Consider the following 18,314-nt stretch of genomic DNA (forward strand, 5'->3'; position numbering starts at 1 on the left):
CTTGACCTTAACACCGCGCTCGGTTTTCCAGCGCGATTCACATCTTTCTCCATTCCACTTGGGGCTCTAAGGGCTAAAATCTGCGGCGAGCTCGAGCCATTGCTGCTTTTGGATAGCTGCGTTTGTCAAAATGCGCTGCAGAAATGGCGAGTGGAGCCAGCGGTAGCCTGAGGACACGTTTCTGGCCTGTTTGATCCCCCCGTGCCTTGCAGCTCCCACGTGGAGCCCAAGAGCTGGGGCGTGTTCCCGAGCAGATCCTGAAGGCCATAAGATGTGGAGCCCGGACAATTTGGGTTTGGTTGGGGCTTAATACTGAGGGGTTCGTTGTCCTCCTTGCTTTGCTTGCTCCGTTTCCGAGACCAGGTTTTGTTTGTGCTGCGTACTTCAGTAGATTCACAAATGCTTGTATTACCTTGTCTTCAAACTGAAACCTGCTGGTTGGAAGAGGAAGTGGGGAAGAACGTGGCTTTAGGAAATAATGGAGTGCCAGGATTAGTGCACTGAGGCCATGGTTTTCCAAGCCGGTGAAAGAAAGGGTTTCACCCACCCCTTGGGCTGCTTATTTTCACCCGTGTCAGCACAGGCGTTTGTGTGCGGAATTAGACTGGGAAGTGAAACTAAATTTAAAAAGACACCCCAAAAAATCCAGATCAGTTCCTAAGTGCCCAAGAGGGCAGATGAGACTGCTGCTTTTCTTTAACAATAATGGTTTATAGTGGAACAAGGGTGGGCATAAGTAGAGTTTATATGCTGGACTGCACCCCTCTGCTCCTGAAATAAAATCCCATAGTTCTCATCCTTTGGCCATGGACTACTTTTGAAGTTGTTTCTTGATGTTTAGGAGCATGACTAGGGGCATTTTGATTTTTCTAAAGTGAGGATTTTTGTTCTGCTGTGAATACAATGCAAGGACAGCTGTTCTGTGCACCTTGTACTGCACTTGTGCTGAAAGCTGAAAGCCTCACCTGCCTGGGACACCATCTCAGGATCTGGGTCTTGGGTGCTTTAGGACAGCCACAGCCCTTCCCTCCACGGGTACCCCCTGGTCTAGTGCCTACCTAAGCTCATAAATCCATGTGGCACACAGCAGCACAAATTCAAAATCCTTTATTCCAGAGGCAGGAAAGCCAGCGTTTCCAGTCTCCAATACAATGCCTTTATTTACCGAGGCAAGCCAAGCAAACTTCTTGGATAAGTATCAACCCTTGTTGGTTTAGTAACTGTTTGGTGTAAAGGTGTAGGCTGGCACATGTAAGAACCCAACTAACAGCAGTGCTTTGTGAATTGGCCTCTTGGAGTCACACAGTTATGAAGCTGCAGTTTTCTGACCTAGGGCTCTCTGTGTGTCTGTAATTTTGGAACTTCAAGGCACACTCCCAGCCCCATCCCAACTGAAACTCGTTGGTAAGGTGATTTCCCTCTAAAAGGATGACTTTGAGCTGGTCAGATTATGCATTTATAGTGTCATTTGTTTAAGGGGAAATCCGTCTAATCTTTAACACATACATTATCATTGCCTTTACGTTTGGAATCTGTTTCCTTATTAGTCGACTTCATTTCCGCCTCACCTCTCTTATCCCTTTGATGACAAATTTTATATCAATGACATTAACATCAGTTTTTAAATTACTAAACACTTGTTTTTTAAGAAGATCTACAGGAGCCTGTAACGTTGTTACTTCCCTGCTGGCTCAGTTATTTTCTGTGTTAAAAGCAGTCTGTGCACAGCCCCAGCAGCAAGAGTCTGGGACCTGTGTTCTTGTGTGTTGCTGAAAGTTTGCAATAAATGGAATTCATCCATTTTAGTGCTTACAATTCAACTGCAAAGGCTTGTTTCAGGACAGAGAGCTGATGTGGTACCTTCTCTCACTGGTTAAATATCACAAATCCTGCCTGGAGCATCAGTTGCCTTATACCTACAAGCTCTTTCTTCAGCAGAACCCAGCTGATGATAACAAAAGCTTCCACTTGGAGCATCTCCTCTAGTTTGTCTTGGCGTGATTACTGTTCACCTGTCCTGGCAGGAGCCTGGTGGCATCTCAGACAACCCACCCTGCTGAAAAGGGTGTGTGCCTACCTCCCTGTGCAAGTCAGCAGGAACTGCAGATCTGTGCCTGGATAATGCTGGCAGAGAGCTACTAAAGTTGTCTCCCCTTTTATGTACCCAAATAGGTAAAACTACTGTCTGGATTTGGTCCTTTGTGAGCAAGCTGGTACAACTACAAGTGTAAACTTTGATTTGCAGTGAAAATTACAACCCTAAGTGTGCAAGTCAACAAAATGCCTTTGTTCACCGGACAGATTGCCAAAGCAGATTTCACCTACAACTGCAGGCTGTACAATGTCCAGGCTGCCAGATTAGCACTGGATGATGGGCAAACCCAGGTAAAACTGAGCTATCTCTACCCAAATGGAGGCATCTGGGTTAGGGATGTGGCAAAATCACAATAAAACAAAAAAATCCCACATTCCTATCTTGCAAGAGCAGAGTGTAGTTCAGAGGTAACAAGATAGCACCTCTGAAATTCCATCCAAGGCCACTGCAAAGTCCTGGCAGCATGGAATGATGTTGAGACTATGGAGAAATGCATTTGTTTCAGAGAGTGGAGGAAAACCATGCTGTTTGTTTGGTTGATTTGCTTTTGCAGGGCTTACACAGACCTTTCTCAAGATGGTTTCCTCAACTGAATATGGGTCACACACCTGGGAGCTCTCACTGACAGTTGATCATCAACATGGAGGTGTAGAAAAGGAGCAAGTACTACAAGTCACAGGGGACCTTCATGTTGGAGGACTGATGCTGAAACTAGTAGAAAAAATCAGTGAGTAAAGACCTGTTTCACTTACACAGTGTTACTAAGTAATAGGTGCAGCCTTCCCTCTGTGAACAAGGTTTCTGTGTGTTTTGAAATGGACTGCCTCCCTTCTGTCTCACGGCACAGAGTGTGGAGGTTCTCAGAGCTAGGGGTTTTTGTGGTCAGAACACCTCCCTGTGTTCCACCCTCTGTGGCTAAAGCCAGCAGTTACCATAGTGCCAACAAAACTTTAGGTTTGCCTATCAGTTAAACAAAAATAATAAACCAGGCTAACAATTCAACTCCCTTTCCAGAAGGATGTTACAGGTATGTGGCTTGGGGGGCAGGAAAGGTAGATGATGCCTGTTTATCCACCCGTGGCTGTCAGAGAGTTTGAACTGTTACAGGCACTTCAGAAGTTCCTGTTCCTGTGCTATTGTGGCATTCTATCCTAAGTCTGAGCCATGTCATCCATTGCATGGATACAGTAGGGAAGAGCTGGGAAAAGCTAAGACTGGCTGAGTCTAAGATAGGAAATGAGAATTAAAATCCCCTGTGTACAGGCACAGAAAGGGAGCACAGGAAGAGAATCTGAGATCACTTCTGTCACCCTCTCTGCCTACTTAGACACACGGTTCAGCCGGAAACTGCTGGTAGCCAGAGTTTCCACTGTGTCAGAGGAATAATTTTTCACAGTATTTTTCTTTTTATACTCAACTATTGTGAAAGCTTTCTATATTAATATTTAAAGCAAATCTGTAACTGACTTGTGTCAGCAGCTCTCTTGAGACACAGCTCTTACGAGGGGACTCTGTAATAGGACAGGGCTGTGCTGTGTTATGGACATGCTGAGGAATAGCCTCTGCCTCAAGGAGCTGAGGAGGAACAAGGATTGATGCAAAGACTGAAACAGCTTGAAACTTGCTACTACAAACTGACATCTGGGAAGTCATCTAATCTTGGAATTCCTACAGAATGAGAGCAGCAATACTTTATCTCTTTCCTTGTGCATGTGCTGCTACTTAGCTGTGAGTAACCAAGACTTCCACGGACTCCAAGCTGGTTCTTAGCACTCTGGAGATGAGCTGCTCAGTGCTGCTGCCAGCAGGCTGTGGAAGAGCTCCTGTGTGCACAGGAGGTTTTGTAGAAGGATTTTCAGCTTTCACTGACAAGTTCTGGACTGGAACCCTTTGTTGTTAGTCCTTATTCCATCACAATCCCAAGAGCATTGCACCATATGTAACACCAGATTCAGGAGAGGTTCTTTCCCTGTGGATATCCACAAGACAAAGGCAGTGCCACAGTCAGCATCTAGGTTAGATCTTCAGGGAAAACAAAGTTGACTGCCACAAGAATTCAGCAAACAGGGTCTAGAGACCTGTAGTTGCTGCTTTAATCTAAATAAATATTTGTGTTTGTGAAGACCTGTTTCTGAACCAAGTGTTTTGTATATTTGCACCATAGTTTGTTAGTAACCATTTTGTATTCTCCCAGAAATAGCACAAGATTGGTCAGACTATGCTTTTTGGTGGGAGCAAAAAAAACTGTTGGCTTCTGAAAACCCACTGGACACTGGATAAATATGGGGTGCAAGCAGATGCTAAGCTGATCTTTACTGCTCAGCACAAAATGCTGCGGCTTCGCCTGCCAAACATGAAGACTGTGAGACTGAAAGTCAGCTTCTCTTCCATGGTGTTCAGAGCTGTCAGTGACATCTGCAAAATACTCAGTGAGTAAAGATAAATCTCCTCTGGCAACTAAGCTGGGGCATTGGATTGGGTGACTTTGTTTTGATGTGAAGTCCTTCCTCACAAAATCATTTAGCTCCAAGGGAAATTTGAGACAGATTTTTGGGGGTTTCATTATGCAGTGCATGTCAGTGGTTCTTAGTCTCTGTGATAACTGATGAAAGCATTGTTAGGAATGTGTCCCACAAGCTGCAGGAGTACTGGATAGTCAAAGCTGGCAGTTTTCTAGGAATCCTTGTCCTTCTGGAGCAGGACTTGGTCCTGATTATTCTGTGCCATTGACTAAGAATTTGAGCTTATCAATGTCCTACACCAGCCTTCACCACAGGGAATTTCACTGGTGTAAACTGATTGACCACCTATTTTCACTAACATTAATGACATCCAACTCTGCCTGTTGTATGTGCTCACTTCAGATGTGGCATGTTTTAAATGTTCAAAACTTCTGTATGCCCAGATCTGTTCAGGTCAGGGCACACCTAAGAACCCCACCCCAGCCCATGAATGTCTCACAGCACTGAGTCCCCCAGACTCTACTCTTCCCAAGAATGGAGCATTTCCAAGTTGAGGGTTTGGAGCATGCCAGATGTGTGCCTCTGATCAATGGGAATCAGTTGAATCTACAAGAAGTCTCAAAATCCCTTTGGTTTAGGGTAAAATAGAGATTAAATTCCTCGTCTTAATTTATATCTTCAAAGCTTAGTCCATTTACACACTCATCTTCAGAAGGAATTTACTGACTCATATGATCCACTTTCAATTTCATCTTCTGGCAATGGATTGTCAAAGTTGTAATGTCTTTATTATACCTAACAGCTCTGATATAATGATGCCATAATTGTCCATCTGGCATTTGGCCAAATTAAATATTCCTATATTTTTCCTCCAAATTGAGTCACTACAGAAACAAAGTAACTTTGAATGAGTGAATACTATTAAAAATGTCTTTGCATACCCCAGGGTGAAAGTTTTTTTCAGAAATGAAGTGCCAGGTTTGTGACTGGGAATACCTGTCTGAATTAGTAGTGCATTTAGAGAGCAGTGAGAACCAAGACAGAATCCTGTATGAGAAATACATTAAATAATAAAAGGCATGAACCTCAATTAGAGTGGTCTTGCTTATCCCTAATTTAGATATTTCACAGAAGCTATTATGCTCTTAGTGACTGCAGAGCTGTTAGGGAGAAAGATCTTTTTCCTGGCATTCTAAAATGCAATTTCACTTCCTATAAAAGTAGATTTCAATCCTGTCCAAACTCACTCTTAGCATCCAAAGTTTTTGGCCTTGTTATAGACTTAGTGGATTTTCCACAGCTACTACTTTCAGCCTGCTAAAAATAAAGTCCAGATTGCAACATGAAGCTTCCTGAAATGCTGTTACCAGCCATGGGTGCCTTTTTGGATGTAATCATCTTGCTTCACTTCCCAAACTGCCTTTGTAGATATCAGGAGGTCAGAAGAACTCTCTTTGTTGAAGCAATCAGAAGGCACACTCAAAAAGAAAAAGAAAAAAGACAAGAACAGCAAAGAACCAGCTACAGAAGATATCTTAAACCTGAGCAACTCTCCAGTGAGTTCTGGATTACCAGGTAATGCAAAATCAATATGATTTCATTGTTGTGACTGGAAGTCAAAAAGAGGAAGAAATTCTTTGTTAGGCAAAGGAGGCCAGTTTCATGGAGGATGGTCTTAGAGGCACAGTGGGCCTGAAATCAGTGGCTTCAAGAAATCTTCAATATGTCAGTATTTCCCTGTTGTCTCTAGAAATGTTTTCCTTTGAGAAAGGCCACACTAGAAAACAGTGGCCCTGCACACAGGATGTGCTGCTGCCCTTTGAAAAACAGGGAGAAGTCTTAAAATATTTATTAAATTAGGCAATCTGCAAGGAAAATGAGGAGTAAAGGCTTGAAAGCATGTGTTTCTTGTCCAGCACAACTGAGATCTCACAGACCAAGAAAGAGCATTTCTGTCCCTGAGTCACCTGTGAAAGGAGACTGTCTTGAAAGAAAAAGGTTCAGTTTTTATGATGGGAAGTAGTGGACAGGACCATTTATCATGGGAATAACATTATGCTCTTAACTTGCAGCCAATGCAGGCTTATACAGTAAAACCATGACACCTGTGTATGATCCTGTCAGTGGGTCACCAGCTTCTTCCACAATTACTTGGTTCAGTGATGGTTCCTCGACTGAGCAGAACTGCAGCATCCTGGCCCTCGGTCATTTCACCTGTTCTCCAGAGATGCTGGCAGAGATGTACCAGCCACGGACTTTGGCTGACAAAGCCAAACTCAATGCAGGGTAAGGTGCCTCTCCTGAGATCCTGTGGGTTTAAAATGAGGAATGATGGCATTGTGCAGGCTCTGGGCACGAGTTTGTTGTTAGATGAAGGTGAATTCAGTTGAGCATGGTGGGCACAGCTGAAGGACAGTTTGGATGGCAAATTCCAAAGGCTTTAAGTAGACAGTGGAAAGAGACATGGATAAGTTCAATAATTTTGCATTAAAAATAGGTGACTGAGTTCTGCACAAGTAAACATTGCTTATTGTATATATACAGAAAATGGAAGTTGGAAGTCTATATGAATGCTCCACCTTCTTGAGTTACATGAATTTTCCCCAGATTTAGAGGAATTAGAGCTGTTTGTTCCCAGTTTTGTTTCACAATTGCACTGGAGCTCTGCAGGTGTGATGGTTTTTCCTGTACAGATGAATCTGTGGGTTGTTTTCTTCCACAGCTGGCTGGATTCCTCTCGATCACTTATGGAACAAGGTGTTGGGGAGGAAGATCTGCTTCTTCTACGCTTTAAATATTACACTTTCTTTGATTTGAATCCAAAAGTAAGAGCCTTGTTTTTATTACTATTAATTGTTTGCCTGCTTTCATGTCCAGGAGCTATACAGTAATAGAATATATATAGCTCTATATAGAATTTTAGCTAGGATTTGTAACAAGCCCTTCAGAGAGATCAAATTCAGCTTTTCCTCCTCAGCTGCAGCTGCACTTTTACCCTCTGGACATTGAATCGCTGTTCCTCAGGTGAAATGAGATCTTAAATTTAAAGGTGGGATCTGAAGAGCACTAGAAACAGTATCCCTATTGCCAGAGGGGCTGGTTTACTTTCTATATCTCTTTTAACAGGAAAGATTAAGGGGAAAACTAGATTAGCAGTATCCTAAATGATGTATGGAGTCCTCTTTTTGAAATTTGGCTTAAAATCACATTTATATTGCACTGCCCTCATTGAATTTCACAGCTTTTCTGGACTGAAGCCCTTTGAAGAAATCAGGGCACTTTCCAGTTTATCTGGTATGTTTTGGGGTGAAATGGCACCCCCACTAAAATCCAAGCACATGTCTATTTCAGCAGTCCAAACATTCCCTTCTCTGCCCCAGCCAGCCCTGGAGCCATAGGATGAAACAACCAAAAAGAGCTTTAGGCAGCCTAATATGTCACCTCTGCTGGGAGCGCTCTGAGGGCTGCCCTCCCATCACCGACATTTCACCAGCTCTGGGGCTTGAACATTTCTGAGTCATTAACCAAGTAGATAATAAGGAATAATCGCTATCCAAAAATCAGACAGTGAATTAATGCAGATCTGGCAAATCTCAAGCTGGTGCAAAGACAGAACCAGAAGTGAAAAAGCCACGAGAGGAAGAAAAGAAGTGAGGAACAAGAGAGTTCTACAGGTCACATTCGAGTCTATCATGTCACATGATTTTCTCCCAGTGTGGTTTCACATCTTGGTTACTCCAGTCCAAGGCCTCCTGCCTCAAAGGGGTACATTGAGCCTCACCTTATTCTTCATCCAGGGTCTCCTGGTTGGTTTTCTGTTGGCTCAGCAAGGCCTGGGCCCATGCACACAGCCACATGAGCAGGTACAAGACAAGGAGGGTGTTTGGAGCCTGGCAGGGGTGGGAGGAGGAAGGAAACAAGTGCTGTGGTTCAGGCCAGCGTTAGATGAGCTGCAGCTGCTGGTGAGTCTGTGCCTTGGAGTCACTAAGGAGCAGTGCTTGCTGTTCCTGCAGTACGACGCGGTGAGAATCAACCAGCTGTACGAACAAGCGCGCTGGGCCATCCTGCTGGAGGAGATCGACTGCACGGAGGAGGAAATGCTCATCTTCGCTGCCCTGCAGGCACGTACCTGAGCCAAGTTGCAAAACCTGTTCCCTCAAGAGGCAGGCACAGGTTAGGACAAGACTAGGACAGAGCCCAGGCCAGGAGCTGTGCTCAGTTTGGGGGTCTGCTCTTGGGGTGAGAACAATTGTGGAAACATTTACTAACGTTACCTGTACCCTGAATGTAACTTGGATATCAGTATTAGTATGAAGTGTAGCTTCCCATACCAGCTACCATCCCGTCACCTCTTCCTGAAAATCCCTGTAATACACCACGTGTACACCATGTGAACATTTCCCAACAGACAGGAAAAAAGCCATAGCACAATGTGAAGATAGGGATACTGTGGAGTACTTGGAAATTTAACATAACTGGGTGTGGCTTAGTCTCTGACTAAGGTAATAAAGTACAAACCTTCATTAATGATCAATTCTTTCCTTTAAAATGTAATGCCAAGAATTCACAGCCTGACACTGTAGAACAGCAGAGAGAATTCCTTCCAAGTTTCCACCTTGTATGGATGGCAGGACAAGGGATCCAAATGTAGCACCGAGTCAGCCTCCCAGAACAGAGGCAGATTTTCAGCAAATGAATACAAACATTGATAATTAAAATAGGAAACCATTATCAGCCATTGCACAGGAGTCACAGTGGACATGGCTGGTTCCTTGGGAAAACCCCCTGATTCCTGCAGAACTTAAAACAGTTACCCAAGCCCAGGAGACCAAATGATCTATTCTCAAAGGCTGTGATTATGTGTTGATGTATTGACTATTGGATACTGATGTTTTCTTTTAGTACCATGTAAGCAAGTTATCATTATCATCAGAGACACAAGATTCCATCTGTGAATCAGAAGTAGATGAAGTAGAGGCTGCCCTTTCCAATCTGGAAGTGACACTGGAAGGTGGAAACAAAAGTAACATTTTGGTAGGTCCTTTGGGATTCCAGAATTTCTTTTGCTGTGCCACATCTGTTGACTCTCATGAGCCTTTCTGGTTCTTGATTTTTTTAACAGTTGATTACATTGATTACAGAGTTGATTACATTGTACTAAAATGATTCCTAATTATTTCTGATAGGAGGACATCACAGATATCCCAAAACTTGCTGATAATCTCAAGCTAGTTAGGTGAGTTGTTAAAATGAATAATAAAAATACAAACCAAAAGCTTAACCTTAAAATAGGTCTCTTGAGTTTTTCACTCTAATCTAACATTATATCTGACAGTTATTATTATTATTATTGACAAATACCCCAGATAGGACTAACCAGCCTAATATTCTCTTCCAGTCTTTCTCTTCCTGCTTCTAACAATGTTCCTTGGAAAATCTTTCCCACTCCTGGGATGCTGGGTAGCTGCATTTGTACTTATTAAAAGACCCTCCTGTCCATATTTCCTAGTGCTCATCAGTCATCATCTCTAAACAAAAGAGCCTAAGTTTTATTTTCAATCACATTTACTTTTTTTTTTTTTGCCAGTAAAAAAAGTGAAAGAAACTTTCAGTTCTCCCTGAGAAGAATTTCTGAAAGTAACCCCAGGGAATATATTTTTTAAACAAAAGAAACATCCAAATTACCCTTTTCTTACCAAACATGGAGTCTGTTTTTTCTAATATCAAAATGAGTTTCTGTGATCCCATTATAATATCTTGTTAATGGGTGATCTAAATGACTGTAGAGATCTCATGTCTGTAATGCCTTTTATCACAAAACTGTCTTTGTGTCTTAGAAAGATAAAGTGTTCTGTTGTACAAGTATTTATCAGATTCATCCGTTGACAGATGGTATTTTTAATCTGGGAACTGAAAATTGCACTTGAAAAAATTTTAACTGTTGTTAAATTTTAACAATTGTTAATTATTAATTTCCAATTTGGAATTTTATGTGACATTCTTATTATGAAGGTGGCTTAAGGTGAAAGGGAATTAAGGCTTTGAACAATGGGTTATTTGTTTTTCCCCAGCAGTAGAGCAGTTTGCTTTTATAAGCATTCAGCAGTTATTTTTCATCATGAAAAGGTTTCTACATAAATGATAAATCACTTACCAAACCTAAGGCATTGTAGAATCCAGGTAGGGTATAAAACTTTGCTTTAAACAACAACACTTTGTGGCTATAATTATGTGATTAATTGAAAACCTGTATGCAAAGCTGTGCATGTCCTACTGTTTGCTGTTCCTATGGTGAACTTTTATTCCTATTTATTCACAGTATGCACCACAGTAAATGCTGCTTTCATGTGGGGACATGAACTGTGAAGAATTGCAACTTTTTTTTTCAAAAACAACAAGAAAAAGCTTTCTAAAAAGTTTTCAGCAACTTTTTCAGTGATAGAAAAATAATTCTATCTGTCTAAAAAAAATTAGGCTTTTATTTTTGAAGAATGTCACCATATTGGAAAACTAAAAGCCAAATAGTTTTGAAAATCTGAAGTTTTTAAATTTAAACATCAAAATTGCCATTTTCTAGAAAGGATTCTAATCTAGAATTTTTAGAAAGGGTCTGAAGGTATATGTAATAGGAGTATATATAGTACATCACTGTTTTCCAGCTATTTCTATACTCTTTGTACCATCCTCTTAGATTTGAAGGGAAATATGGGAATTTTTTTTCTTTTTTCTTCTTTTTTTCCCTTCTCTGACCTTTGTCACTATTTGTGAAGTATTTCTCTACTCAAATAGTGCTAATACCTCTGGTTTTCTCTCCTGGAGGGCTACAAAGCTTCTATAAACTTAGTGAAGGAATGGAATTTTGTTGTGTTAGGTATTACTCAGCCTAAGCCAAAAAAGCTGGTCTCTGCTTCTTTACAATGAATATGAGTTGGTTTTATGGGTGCAGATATTCAAGATAAGGAGCTGTGAAAAACTGATGCCAATTCATGTTAATAATTTAGGGGTTACATTTCTCTTACTGAGTTTGTGAGACAAATTATTCTGTTAGAAGGAAATGGCTTTGATTAGTAATAGAAGAAAGAAATGAGAAAAATCATAGGTGGGATTCAGCTAAAACCTGGATTAAAAACCATGTCCATACCTTGAATTTCAGCAGCTCTGTAACATTTGTGAGGGACTCAGCAGTTTATAGATGTTGATGTAAAGAAATGGGATTTCTTTTTTTCTGGTAGGCCCAAGAAGCTGGCACTCAAAGCTATCAAGACATATTGGTTTGTCTTCAGAGACACTTCAATATCTTATTTTAAAAACAAGGAATCTGCCCAGGGAGAACCTGTTGAGAAGCTTAACCTAAAAGGTAAGAATTCTCCTTTCTTTGTTTTTTCTGTTGCATCTGTGAACTGAATAAAACAAAAAATCCCTGCTAGACTCAGGAAGGCAAGCACAGCAGCATTTGTCTGAGAGCTTCTTCAATTCCTGAGACTCCTAAGCAGGCAGATTGCACCTGCAGAAGAGGCTTAAACAGAAAGGATTCAATAGTTTAACCCCAGCTGGGGTTATCAGAGCCTGATTTGTAAAATCCCCTGTACTGCTGAATTCTTCAAGATGGAGTCAGGTAGGGAATGTGACTTGTGGGATGGTCTGTTTCCAAATACTTTCAGTCTGCATTCAGTGGGAGTGTTTCCCTGTGTCCTTGGCAGCAGAGGATTGGGGATGATGCTGTGGGCAGGAGTGCCAGAGGCTGTCCCTATATTCTGCTGTGCAGGGACAGCTGCAGGACTTTCTCTGGGCCTTGTTTGTGTCTGCATGGGGATTCCCATGGCTACAGCCAGCTGCTGGAGGAGGAGCCCTGGGTGTGCACAGAGACACCAGCACCCTGTATAGCCTCCATCTACATCTGCTCCTGCAGGGACATCCTTTGTTCAGCATCAGGGAACCTGTGATGCCCAGGACTCATCCTAGAAGAAACCTTTGAAATAGAAGATTGACCCCTGTGAACAAATGGCTCTGCATCCCAATCTGCATATCCTCAGTAGGTCAGAGAATGCATGGGAAAAACAGCCAGGGTGGCTGGAACCTCACCAAGGAGCCTCTCCCACCAGTTCTCTGTTTTAAGTGCTGAGTTTTTCCTAAGATCAGGCTGAGGTTTTGGGAGCATTCACATCCTTTCACTTCCATGTTGACTCACGTGCTCCCTGAGCTCAGAGCATTCATCACCTGCCAAGCCAGACCAGGCAGTGAACTGGAACAAAACCCTTTCATTAGGGCCTAGGCTTCAAAAGTCTTGGCCCTTAGTCTCAAAGAAAAACAACCACCAAGTGCTGTTCCTTAGTGTAAAAGCAGTTATTAAAGTTACTGATGTAGTAATAAAATAAATTAATTTCCCTCTGATTCCTTGTGATCTAGGATGTGAAGTTGTACCAGATGTAAATGTTGCAGCGAAGAAGTTTGGAATCAAATTACTAATTCCTGTTGCAGATGGCATGAATGAAGTATATTTAAGATGTGATAACGTGAGTAATAAGAAAAGAGAAAATTTGGATTCAAGATTTATGGCAGATGGTCCTGTTCTAGAATTTGTATAGAAAAATGAGGATGATACAGAGAGTTTATTATCTAAATCTTTAGAAAATTTAAGAATTAGGTGGTGGCCTAGCAAATACATAATTGTTCTGGGGGCATAAGGACAGTAAGGAATTTTGTGTTTATTGTCAGTTGCCAAATAAATCTAGTGGGAAAGAACCCAGAAGGAATTATCAAAAAAAAAAAAAAAAAAAAAAAAGTTACTGGATTTTGTTCCAGTGTTTTCAGAGAATTGAGGTTTGGATTTTTTTTTTTTTCCCTAAATTAGAACTCTCCCCATTCAGATGAGGAGAGCGTGATAAGGACCTTACCTTAGTTTTCAGTTTATTGAATGTATCAGATCAAATTGTGTAAAAAGCATTCAGTAGGTTAAAACCAGTCATGCAATAATAATTTCCAAGAGAATCTATTTCAAGGTGCTGGATTTCTTAGAAAAATGAAAACCTAGCTGTATTTGGAGCTAGTCCAATCAGGAAGGAAGAGCAGTAACAAACAATTGTCTTTGTTTCAGGAGGATCAGTACGCTCGGTGGATGGCTGCTTGTGTTTTAGCCTCCAAGGGCAAAACAATGGCTGACAGCTCCTACCAGCTTGAGGTCCAAAAGATCCTGTCCTTCCTCCAGATGAAAAACTGGACCATGAGTTCCCAGGCTGCCTCTGAGCCAGAGAATGTAGATATGAAACCCGAATGCTTTGTCTCACCACGCTATACCAAAAAATTCAAGTCCAAGCAGGTATCTTGAGTATGGCTCTGTGGCTGGGTGGGGCTGGGCTCCCATTCCAGTGGTTCCTTATGGATGAGGCTGGATCAAAGCAGCATTTGGAGGCCATGCAGCACAACACTCTGCACTAGGCATCTGTCCCTTTACAAGAGGCCTTTTCTTCAAACTGAACACAGGGACAGGTGTTTTGGCACCTCCCCTAGGTACCTGTCCTACATCCACACCCTGGCTTAAGCCACCCATGATGTTCTGCTTCTGACAACACTGTTCCTGAAACAGTGTTTGTGTTCCGTCAACTCTTTCCTTGCTCTCCACCTAATTCCTTGTCCATTCCTTGTCCTGCTTTTGCTGTGCAAGAGCTCAGCCTGCCCATCCTGAGGAAGGTCCCCAGAGCAGTGTATGGAGCCAGGGCAGTGCTGCACAAACCCAGACCTGAGACCTTGCTGTTTGTTCTGCCCTTTGCACTTGGGATGTGTCCCCAAGTGCCCTCTGTGCTGCATCTGCACAAACAGTGACCACAAAGTGTCTGAACACGGCATCAGACCTCATGATTTCTGAATTTAGTGAGAGCAACAGGATTTTTGTTCTCCAGTCAGCTGAAAACTTTCTCTGTTCCTGTGTTCCCAGCTGACTGCCCGTATTCTGGAAGCCCATCAAAATGTATCTCAGATGTCCCTGGTGGAGGCCAAGCTGCGTTTTATCCAAGCCTGGCAGTCCCTCCCCGAGTTTGGTTTATCCTACTACGTTGTAAGGTAATTGCACTCTCACTCATGTCAAGCTGCCATATCATGTTCATGCTCAGTGATTTGCAGGAAGTTCTTTGACACCTTATTCCAAGAACATTTTCTATTTTTTCCTCACAGACTTCTTTTAATTTTAGTGATTTCCACACTGCTGGTTTTTTTCTATAAGAGTAGCACCTAGAAGCTCCATTCCTGGAGTGAGACTCTGCATTACATCTTCCTTGGTACAGACCTCTTGGGTTTGGCCTGAAGTAACCTCTCAGTAGCATTAAACCCTTACTGTCACAAACTCTCCAAAATGTAAAAAATGCAGGACTAATTGGTGTGCTTGGGTTTGCAGGATGTGTTCACTCTGACCCTTGTTCATTGCAATATGATAAAATGCTAATTTGTTTTGTATTTCACTAAGAAATCAGCAAATTATCCCTTTTTAAGGCTAATCTGGAAGAGTAGCGAGTACAAGAAAGGTCCCATTGTGTTCACAGCAGCTTCCTTGGACACAGCAGTGGTCTGACCTGCAGCCTTTTCTCTTAACAAAACACCAAAAAGCTGAAAATACTGACACAACTTGGAGGGACCTTCCTTAATTTGTGCTTCACACCCCTTCCAGGGCTAGCAGGAACCATCTGTGGTATAAATGGAACCAGCTGGGAACCACACTGTGGCACGGAGGCCAGCTGGCATGGAACAGCCCACATCTGCACTGTTAAACTCTTGACTTCTCAAAGTCCAGTGGCCTCATGTGAACTGGGAGATCCTGTTGGTCCTTGGATGTTCCAGGTTCCAGGCTGTACCTGGGAGTCACTTGAGAGAGCATTGCTTGTTTGGAGCCAGAATTCTCCCTGAATTCCATGCCCAAAAATGCTCCCTGATCTGTTGAATTTCCTAATGCAGGTACAGATGTTTTGCCCCATCTGTCATCATTAATCCTGTTAAAAACACAAACAAACCCAACACCTAAACTGCATTTTGTAGGGGTGAATTGCTACGAACTGCTGGGCAGTATCTCAGTGGGGCATTAAGCAAAGCACAAATTGTGTGCAGGTCACATTTTTTCCCTAAGGTGCAGCTGCATCCAAACAGAGGAAGGTTCACAAACAGGAACAGAAATACTGAACATACTCACAGTGGGCAGATGAGATTTTTTTTCCAGCTTTCAGCATGAAGGTAGAGGAATGTTGTTTCTTTGCCAGAGTAATCTTTTCCTAGCTATTCCCAACTAAAAAAATTCTGTCCCCCAAATATTCTGATGATTTTGTATTTATTATTCATCTCTAATTAGAAGGAAGTTGAAATGTTAAAATGCCTCAGTAATTTTGGAATGGAATTTATACTCAAAAACATGTATATATCAGTTGATTATATAATTTAGGTTAATATAGGTTAATATAATTAGAGAGGAATGTGTTTCAACATTAGCAAAATGAAGCAACAAAAATGATTGTTGGCATTTTTTCCAGTAAAAATGTAATCAGGTTCATGCATTTGGGAAGAACAATATTTTTTTTAAGCAGGAAACAATTAATTGGGAAGATTTCAGACAGATTTAGCCTCCTGATTATTTTCAATCTTACACCATGGCTCACCAGCCTACATTTCTTTATAACAAATCCTGTTCTAAAGATGGGTCCAAGCTCTGCTCCCAAGCTGTTGTGACTTTTTCCCACATTTTTTGCACTTCCAGAGGAGAGAGCAGTTGAAATGTTTCTCTAGACAGAAATCATTGCAAAGCAGATGTGCTCAAAGATTTTGGGGTTTTTTTCAGGTTTAAAGGAAGCAAGAAGGATGATGTGCTTGGGGTGTCCTATAACAGGCTGATACGGATAGATATGGCCACAGGAGATCCCATCACAACGTGGAGGTTCTCCAGCATGAAGCAGTGGAATGTGAACTGGGAAATCCGCCAGGTAAACCTGGAACAGCTCTGTGTTCAGTCCTTGCATTTCACACACTCAAGGATGTTTTCAGAAAATATTTCCAAACCTCACTGAAAAGATTTTGATCGTGTTGTGACATGTTGTTAAATGAGCTGTCTGCAGTTTTTCTTTGTGGAGTCTGTAGCCAAAAATCAGAAACAAAAAGATCACCAGTTTTAAAGTTTCCTACCAAGTTTATTCTTTACAAGCTGCCCTTGATTGTGATGGGATGAAATATAGACTCCAAGGTGAATTCCAGCATGTTGTGTTTACTGCTCTGTCAGTAAAAATCTCATTTGAATTCTTATGCATCATCCTCTACAGTGTGGTGGTTCAGTCTCTATTAAAGACTGAGGATACAGGAACCCAGTTTGGCTTTCTAAACCCAAACTGAGATGCAGCTCTGTGTCAATGTGTGGTCCCTGCTTTGGGGTTTCAAAGCTTGAAGTCAGCTCTATAAATTGTAGATATCTGAGGTGGCACTAGTGTGACCTGGTGTAAATGGAAGTAGCCTGGGAACTGTTGCTGCTCATGGAGTTCTCCACATCCATCTGCCAGATCCAGGAGAGAGCAGATACATTCCCTGCTGCTCTCCTGCAGCACTCCCTGTGCCAGAGCCTGTAATTCTGGTCAGGCTGTTTACATTAAATCCCTCTCAAAAAAGACACAATCCATAGTGATCAACTAAGCTCAAGTTTGCTGCATTTTAGACCTAATGGTAGCTGGAAGCCAAAACTGGGACCCCAAAGGCAGATTTAAGGTCAGCACATAACAATGGACAGATTAAACATTATTCATTAGACAAAGAGTCAGAAGTGCCATTCCTGCTCTTACCTGTGTTCACTTTATATGGCATTGGAAAAAAGCTAAAATATTTTGTTGCCTGCTTGGACAAGCAAAACTTTCACCACAAGAGGGCCCTGATGTAGCAGCAAATCCAAAACCAAGCAGCCAAACACCCTGAGTATCCAGCAGGCTCAGAGAGTGCTTTATCACGGTATTTGTGATCCAGCTGTGCTCTCACACTTCTCTTTCTTCCCTGCTTATCTCTGTCTGATTTTGGCACATCTGTTCTCCTTAGGTTGCCATCGAGTTTGACCAGAACGTGTCCATTGCCTTCACATGCCAGAGTGCAAACTGCAAAATCATCCATGAGTATATTGGGGGCTACATCTTCTTGTCAACACGTTCCAAGGACCACAATGAAACACTGGATGAAGAACTCTTCCACAAATTAACTGGAGGTCAGGAATGAGATGAAGTAAACTCTCTTCCCACTGCCTGCTTCTTCTTATAGCTAAGACTATCAGAGATTAAACAAAAATATCTCTGATTGTTAATTGCTGACTACTAATTATTGTAAGTGTCGGTCTCGTACTATATGACTGGGACTGTTGACAGTTTTTGTTAAATACTGAAGCTAAGGTCAATGGATGCAGTATGGCAACTCCATCATCAATACTTATGAAAATTCAGTTGACTTTGTTTTCCTTTTGTACAGCTCAGTGTTTTTAAATAAACAGTGTCAAGCCACTGGACAATTTTTTTTTTTTAATCTAGTATTTTTAATTGCAGCAATCTCCTTAAGCATCCAGAACAAGTAACTTGAGGAGATGATACAGTGAATTTTCTTCTCTGTTACAGCCAGGCAACTTCCATTGTTAACCTGGAAACACAAAACATTCCAAAGTCCTGCAGACTAAGCTATTGAAACTCCTGTAGTAGTTACTCAGTTGCTCAAAAATGTAGTACACATTCTTTATCCATGTAGTCCAGTTTCATCCACTGAAGTGT

The 18,314-nt window shown here is 41.9% G+C and overlaps 1 protein-coding gene across 1 annotated transcript; it reads left to right on the forward strand.

The window, feature by feature from the left end:
- The first annotated feature begins 1,864 nt into the window (after positions 1-1,864).
- Positions 1,865-18,068, forward strand: FERMT1 (FERM domain containing kindlin 1). The gene is given in 16 exon segments (XM_079297696.1): positions 1,865-2,065; positions 2,649-2,822; positions 4,290-4,333; positions 4,335-4,524; positions 5,986-6,132; positions 6,630-6,843; positions 7,280-7,382; positions 8,571-8,678; positions 9,460-9,591; positions 9,744-9,793; positions 11,790-11,914; positions 12,964-13,070; positions 13,652-13,873; positions 14,489-14,613; positions 16,370-16,511; positions 17,602-18,068. Coding segments are annotated over 15 exon segments (2,034 nt in total). The 5' UTR covers positions 1,865-2,065; positions 2,649-2,671; the 3' UTR covers positions 17,776-18,068.
- Positions 18,069-18,314: the final 246 nt, after the last annotated feature.

The sequence above is a fragment of the Erithacus rubecula genome, assembly GCF_903797595.1.
Source record: "Erithacus rubecula genome assembly, chromosome: 2".
Classification (NCBI taxonomy): domain Eukaryota; kingdom Metazoa; phylum Chordata; class Aves; order Passeriformes; family Muscicapidae; genus Erithacus; species Erithacus rubecula.